Source organism: Pterocles gutturalis, unplaced genomic scaffold (assembly GCF_000699245.1).
Source record: "Pterocles gutturalis isolate BGI_N339 unplaced genomic scaffold, ASM69924v1 scaffold32103, whole genome shotgun sequence".
NCBI classification, from domain to species: Eukaryota; Metazoa; Chordata; class Aves; order Pterocliformes; family Pteroclidae; genus Pterocles; species Pterocles gutturalis.
This window is the reverse complement of record NW_010119085.1, coordinates 5762-13087: the sequence shown is the minus strand read 5'-3', so window position 1 is coordinate 13087 and position 7326 is coordinate 5762. Positions and strand designations below refer to the sequence as shown.

Genomic DNA, 7326 nt, shown 5'->3' with positions numbered 1-7326 from the left:
CCCTCTGAGTCTCCCCCAGCATCTGTCACAGGCCCCAGGGAGGGATCTCTGTGTCCCTTGCGAAGGACGAGGCCTCACAGTGTTTCCTCAGCACAGGCTGTCAGCAAGGAGGTGTCAGCAGCGGTGTCTGTAGTGCCAGGGGACAGGCCGCCTGTGCCCTTGCGCTGCCCCTGTCACGCTGCAGCACTGACAGCCTGGGAGGGGAGCTGCTCCGGGGCCTTTGGGGAAGGTGCTGCTTCAATCCAGCCAAGGTTTGCTTTACGTTTTTGTTTTGTTTTTTTTTTTTTTACAGGATTTGTTCTAGGAGGCGCATTTGGTGTCTTCACAGCTGGCATCGACACCAACGTTGGGTTTGATCCCAAGGATCCATACCGCACGCCAACCGCAAAAGAGGTCCTCAAAGATATGGGGCAGCGAGGGATATCCTATGCAAAGAACTTTGCCATTGTGGGTGCCATGTTCTCTTGCACCGAATGTGTGGTAGAATCTGTGAGTAGTAACTTTTTATGCATTATGAAATATTTTCTTGTACACTTAATAATCTCTTTTACTATATCCGAATAAGTATGTATATCCCCATTGTAATGGGGTGAGGGAATAGGCTAGTTTGTTCTGTTCCTTGGCCATCAAAACTTTTCAGCTTTGAGCCTTGTCTTCAGAACTGCCATTCTGTGGCAGAATGAGCAGAAGAGAATGCAAGTTCAAGTCCTGAGTGTACTGGCAAGTATAAGCATTACTTTTTGAAACCCTTACTACAAGTACTTATTGTTACTTTAAAACACCAAACTATGAGTTGCAACATGGTAATTTGAGCCTCTAAAAATTCCATATGCAGAAAAGGATCCTTTGATGAAAGTCCTTAAGTACAGGCCTGTTTTCATCTTGCCCCTACAGCAAGAAATGACCTTGTGCAGCTCAGGGGTAAATCTATCATCCATCTTCTTAAATAGGAAAATTAGCCTGTTTTGAATTTCAGCACTGCCTTTTAATTGAAAGACATAATTATTTCTTAACTCATGTAGAAGAAAAGTGTATCTGCTTGCACAATGGAGCAGAACAAAGAGATCTCTGTCCTGGTGAAAAACCAGCATGCTCTCTGGCTATGGAAATAGTACATCTTTGTCAGCAGGGTGCTACAGCTCTCACCTGTGCTGAGAACCAGGCTGCATGGCCACGCTCAGTGTTGCACTTGTGGTTATGGTGCCTTTGAAATCTCTGAGGTGGTGCTGGTGCACAGTGCTGTGTTCTGGGGGCTGTATTGGCTCACCTCAGAACCTTTGCCCTGGCACTGCATTGCACCATGTGGATTTATCATGCCTCTCCCGGTGACCTGTCCCTTCCTCTTCTCCTGGCCCTGCAAGTCTTACGTTTGAGGGTGCAGGGGGCCATCTGCTGAGAATAGAGGGGAAAACATCCTCAGATGAGCAGGGGCTGGAAGGTCACTTAATCTTTCTTGGTATTAGTACAGATACTATTTATTCCGTATTTACTTGTTGACTGATTTTTAATTCCACAGTATCGTGGAAAGTCAGACTGGAAGAATAGTGTTATTAGCGGCTGCATCACAGGAGGAGCAATCGGCTTCAGAGGTTGGTAGTGCCTGCTGTGAACTATTTCTGTGATAAGATGCTAATTTGGTTATGCAACATGCAGCATTTTTAACGGAACACATGCTACAAATCTCTTTGCATGGGGTTATGGTGATGTCAACACGCGAGTTTACTCCAGACTGGCAGAACTGCTTCTCTATCGCTTTCCTGTCATCTTGAAAGATACATGTGGGTAGGGAAGGCTTGGTCCTACAGGACAGTGAGATGGGAGGAAAATCAACAGCAGTGACTTGAAATAAAGGTCCGGAAATGATGTTAGCTATCCACACTCTTCTGTGGTGTCATGAGAAGGGAGCCAAAAATACATACTGAGCAACTCTCTGAAGCTGCATCTCCTGTGTTAAGAGAGCTTTACTTGTATATACTGTTTCACTGGCAGTAACTCTGTTAATTTGCACAGTGTGTAAAATGCTTTCCTCCTTTCTCATGTATCAATTCAAACAGACAGTTCTATTTAGCTGTAAAAGAGCAGGAGCACTGGGATTTTAGTCCAGCAGGCACTAGTGGGGACTCCAGGAAGCCTTGGGTGCTAACAACATCTGAAGAAAAGCCCCAGGTAGGAAGAGAGCTACTCTAGAAATATCAAACTTCTCTCACCTCTCCTTAAGAAAAAAAACAGTCCACAAAGCATAAAAGAAAGTGGTCTTGAAAGTGCTTCTAACTGAGCTTGTGAAGTTGTGTCTGTCCTGGACCTAATCCTCTTAGAGCTTTCAAAGCTGCAGCTGCTCTTCCTGTCCATCCCTAGTCCAACAGCAAAGTCACTTGCAGTGCTCGATCAGAGCACACTGAAAGCAGCAATGGCGGCTGGCATTTTCTCTTCCAGCCCTCAGGAGACTTGGCAACACACCCAGCCAGTGTGCCACGCTAGTCCAGCTGTGGTAGTTGAAGTCCCATGCGTGTCAGGTCCCCCCCCGCACTGTGGCCAGGGGTAGTGCCAGCATTCCCTTCTAGAGGACCGCCAAGTTCCTGCAGGTGTAAGCTCGTCAAGCCAGCACGGCATAGGCTAGTTACTGGGAGTAAAATAAAACTTTCCTATTGTGTCTCATTCTTTCCCACCCTTTTTGCATTGCAGCTGGTTTGAAGGCAGGGGTTATCGGCTGTGGTGGATTTGCCGCTTTCTCTGCCGCAATTGATTACTATCTACGGTAACAGTGGGATCCCTCGGGACCAAGTTTCCCTGTTGTTCCAGTGCTGCTGCTGAGAGCCTGCGTCACGGCAGAAGAACCATTAGGCTTACCTTTCCACTGCCTTTGGAGTCCGGATCAGTGCAAGCTGGATGGTGTTGGCTGCTTTTCCTGAATGACTAACAGTAATCTGGCTCTGAACCCTGGCCTGCTCCTTCAGGCAGACTTGCGGGAGTATGTGAGGATGGAGCCAGGCGCAGCGAGCAGTATCTCCAGGACGGATCAGCTGACTGTCAGTTTCCAGGAAACAAGCCTGGACTCTGAGCTTTTTCGATCCTTTGGGTCTGATTTTGATTAAGTCTGTTGCTAGCATAAAAAGAGACAAGAGGACAATCTTCAAAAAGAAATGCAGTGATTTAGGTTACTGTGTATTCGAACGTGCTGCAAGTGTTTAACAGTTATCAGTTTGCAGCTTGCTACTCTGTTGGGGAGAGGTAAGATCCTGTGGAAAAATAGTTTGTTCCAGGCTTTTCTTAAAATACCAGCTGAAGACAAACCACCATCTGTACAGCTTGTCTTATTTCAAGTACAGAGATGAGAGCCAGATTTCTTTACCATGTCTTAAAGGGAAAAGCAAAAAGGAATCCGTAGCCTTAGAACCATGTGGTTACTGGCAGATGAACAGAACACTTTAAGGGGAAAAAAAGAGGTTGTTGCAGAAGTATAATTCGCTGTGGCCTCTTGACTAGCCTGATTTAACCTCGGTCTGGGAGCAGAAGTAATCTTGCTACTGCTTTAGCTGCCACAGGCTCACACCCCTAGTTCCAGCAGTTTGATGGTGAGACTAGAAAGCAGAGTTGTGAGAATAAACCACTCTATTAGACAGATAACTGGGCATTCACTTGGCACGCAGTCTGTTTCCCATCACAGTCCTGTACCACCTCTGAGTGCCCCAGTGTTAACTGGGGAAAGTGAAGCGTTATTTCTGCAGAACATTGGTACTGGTTAAAACATCTGTTCATTAGCTCAAGGAGCTGCTCCCCTTTTGATTTGCGTTCATATTACCCCTCTTGCGCTTCTAACCAAGCTCTGTTCTCAGTCCTCAGGGGGTAATTTTTATACTCAGAATAGTTTAGGCTGATTTTAACCTTCATTGAGCCACTCCGCAAGGGCAAACACCCACCCTCACCTTTTTGAGGCAGCAGGATTTCAGATTCGGTGCACACACTTCATGGGGGTTCTCCCACCCTCTTCCCCTCCTTTGCATCCATGGTTTGACATCCCAGAATGGTGACAGCGCTTGCTTACCTGGAAGAGCAACACTAGCAGGCTGGTTTGGCTGAAACAGCGGTCAGTGGTCAGTTCGGATGCATGTTGTCTCCCGTTCCCACGTGGAAATGGGGAGACGGCACCATGTGATCTATCAGATGAGGTTTCCAGATCGCCTGATGTCCCTTGCTGTGCCTGTTCGGTATCCTCAGGCCAGAAGCTGTGCAAATCAGCTGAATTTTAAGCTTGAGTAATTCTGGGATGATTAAACAGGCTGGCTCCAGACAGTCCAGGTTTTTTTTCCTTGAGAATGTACTGAAATGGAAGGATGTAGCCCAAACCATAGGATGTTTCTTAAAAGATTGTCTGGCACAATGCCTGTGCTTATACCACTGGCTTGAGATACAACTAGCAAGATTTCCACAACAGAAAAAGAAGCTGTGATGCCAAGGTGATCAGTTAGTGCAAACAGCAACGCCACAGGGCTCCTTTTGTGCAAATATTGGGGCTTTGCATTTTTATTAACATTTTTTTTTCTCCTCACATGGTTTACAGCCATTTAAAGTTTATAATCTACAGAAATTGAAACAGAACACAAACAAAAATATATCCTTAACAACTTTTGAAAGTCAAATATTAATTAACAGTTCTATTCTACCTGTAGCTGCAAGAGTCCACCCGCCCTCTTTTCCTTCCTGTAGGGACAAGCAAAAGCCAGTCAAGGGGATGGCCGCAGGCCGTTGTGCCGGTGCTGTGCAGACCAGCCTCCCCCCCCCCCAGCCACTGTCGTGCGAGGGGGGGGGGATTTGGCTGTACAGAGTCTCCATCTGGAATGACAGTATCGTGGACAGAGACTTGGACACATGTAACACATCAGACATACACAGGGATCCATTGTGCAGTCAGATCGAAAACTCGGCCTCCTTACTGGGTCCAGGGCCAAGGCAGACGCCTGGTTCTTTTCTGCAATGCTGTTTCCCTTCTGTTTAGCTGGTAGTCAAGAGGAGCAGGGTCTGGAGTGTGAGCCCTTTGGAGGGGGACTGAAAGACCTCCCCTCTCCTTTAGTTGCTTTGCTGGTGCAGGGCTGGCAGGTGCTGCCTTCCCTGGGGAGGTGGGCTTGGGACATACCTGGTGCATTGGTGGCAGGCGGCCGGGCTCTACCTGGAACAGTCTGTTAGTCAGGAGGGGAAAGGCAACGCCGCTGTCAGCGGGGGTACGCTTGGTCACTTCTCATCCATCATTTGGCACAGGAGAGCACAGGGCCAACGCAATTGGGGAGGGGGCTTTTCCCACGAGAACATGGACTCAGCTCACAGAGCGAAAGGTTTTGTGTCCCAACAGGTACCAGCACCTACCTGTGAGTGCGGGAGGGTGGGGGACATGCCAGCAGCCAGGCACTCGGGCGGCTGGAGCACAGCCTGGCAGCGAGCGCAGGCATGTGGCCGTCCTGCCCTAGGACATGGCATGACAACTCCAGCCGCCAGCCTGGGGGACAACACCTGGAGCCTCTAACTCAAATGGACCTGAGCTGGCCAGGCACAGCTAACCCAGCAGCAACTGCTTTGTGAGAAAGAGAAAACAAAGCACTTCTGCCCTTGGTAGTGAGGGCCACTGCCCTGGTTTCCAGGCTGGGTGACCATCCAGCCGCTGCACAGAGGGACACTGTCACCAAGGCAGGGCTACATGCTGTCATTTGCCTGGCGCAGTGGGGAAAGCCATGGAGGAAAACAAAAACCTCCTCATTCTTGTGGCCACGGCAGGAACGCTGGTGGCCCGTGCTGGGCAGGCAGGGGCGTGCGCGCCTCGCTACGGCAGAGATATGGGTGCACAGAAACAGCAGGGAGCCTGTTCCCCACCCCGCCAGGGCTTGTCGGGGAAATTGTGGGACCCGCATGCCCTGATGGGACCCTGTGAGTGCCAGAGCACAGCCCTGCAGTCAGCCCGTGGTGGAAGGAGCAGACCTGCCCAGCTGGCCGTCCTTCAGCACCTCTGGCTCCAGCCTGGTGGGATGGGTTACCCCAAAACGCTCCTCGGAGGCAAGATACAGCGAGGGAAGTAACCACCATGCTACACGCACACAGGCAAAGCACGGGATAAGGGCTGGAGAGGGGACTGGCCCGAAAGCACCCCGAACGGATGCGGCGAGGAGCGAGCAGCACCATGCTCCTCTGCTCTCGCGGTCGCAGGTTTGCTGGGGCCAGAGCAGGATCCAGGCACAAGGTCCAACGTTTGCACAGGCAGCAAGCCAAAGCAGAGCTGGTCATCACCGTCACCGGGGAGGGAAGCCCAGGAGCTCCCAGCCTCTGAAACGAGCCAGTGCTGCACATGCAGGCGTGGGGCAGGAGAGCTGGGCAGCGAAACAGGCACTGGTGGATGCTGCAGGCTTCGAGCTGGGCGAGATGAGGGGTGCCTGGGAGGAGTCAGCGGCGGAAAAAAAGGAGTCCGGGAGAAAAACTAGCCAAGGGGGAAGCCTGTGTCCACAGCCCTTGTCAGTCACTACCTCTTCTGTCGAACAAATATACATAAAAACAATTCTTGAACACAAGAAGGGACATAAGACACGACTACTTTACAGAGGCACGGCGCCCGGGGTGGGACCGAGCCACTGGTACACGATTGTACAGGAGCTGCAGGCGGCACCGTCCGGGGTCCGGGCTGGTCCCTGGGGGGGGCTGCAATCCAGTCCATGTCCCCCAGCAGGGAGCTGGGAGTGTTTGCAGCTGGTGCCTTCTCCCTGCAGGCTACACGTCCGTGGAGAAGTAAAGTGTGTTGCGTTTCAGCTCGGTGAAGGAGATGGGAGGATGCTGCAGGTAGTAGAGAAGGACCTGGACCTGAAGCAGGCAAATGGGGGGGGGGGGGTTGGGGGCAAAAGGGGGAGGGCCGGTTTTTTCTTGTCCCTGAGCTGCCACATCCAGCAGAGTGACAAATCTACCCAGGCAGGCAGGTAAACCCCTCCGCTCCCCGCCCGGGGGTGCTGAGCATGGCTCTTACCTGGGCCATCACGTCGTGGGACCAGATGTCAGAGGCCAGGGTGAGGTGTCCCTTGCTCTCCCCCTCAGAGGGTCTCAGCAGTGTCGGCCCAAAGACCGTGGCCAGGTTGTGGAGAGACATTTTGTTGACAGGCTCCTTTTCAGCAACCCTGCGGGGTACGGGGAGAGGGGGAGCGTCAGCCCCTTGACACTGTTCTCCCGGCGCAGGACAGCCACGGGGCGATGCGGAAGGCGAGTGGGGCATCTCTGCCTCGCCACTGCCCTTCACACACCCCAACAAACCCAGGTGCAGGGCAGGGAGCTCTGCCCCCTTCATGGCCTCTGCCGGATCCG

At 51.4% G+C, this 7326-nt stretch overlaps 1 protein-coding gene and 1 long non-coding RNA gene across 2 annotated transcripts in view; one reads left to right on the top strand and one right to left on the bottom strand.

Moving 5' to 3' along the window:
* The first annotated feature begins 291 nt into the window (after positions 1 to 291).
* Positions 292 to 3621, top strand: LOC104463933. The gene is made up of 3 exons (XR_727574.1): positions 292 to 489; positions 1517 to 1589; positions 2683 to 3621. It is a non-coding gene; the product is annotated as an uncharacterized LOC104463933 (long non-coding RNA).
* Positions 3622 to 6553: 2932 nt separating this feature from the next.
* Positions 6554 to 7326, bottom strand: part of ABR (active BCR-related) — a gene marked incomplete at its 5' end in the record, with an annotated part of 3630 nt that continues 2857 nt past the window's right edge. The window contains 2 exons of the mRNA XM_010076452.1: positions 6554 to 6834; positions 6995 to 7142. Coding sequence (XP_010074754.1) covers positions 6745 to 6834; positions 6995 to 7142 — 238 coding nt within the window. The remainder of the gene's footprint in view (positions 6835 to 6994; positions 7143 to 7326) is intronic.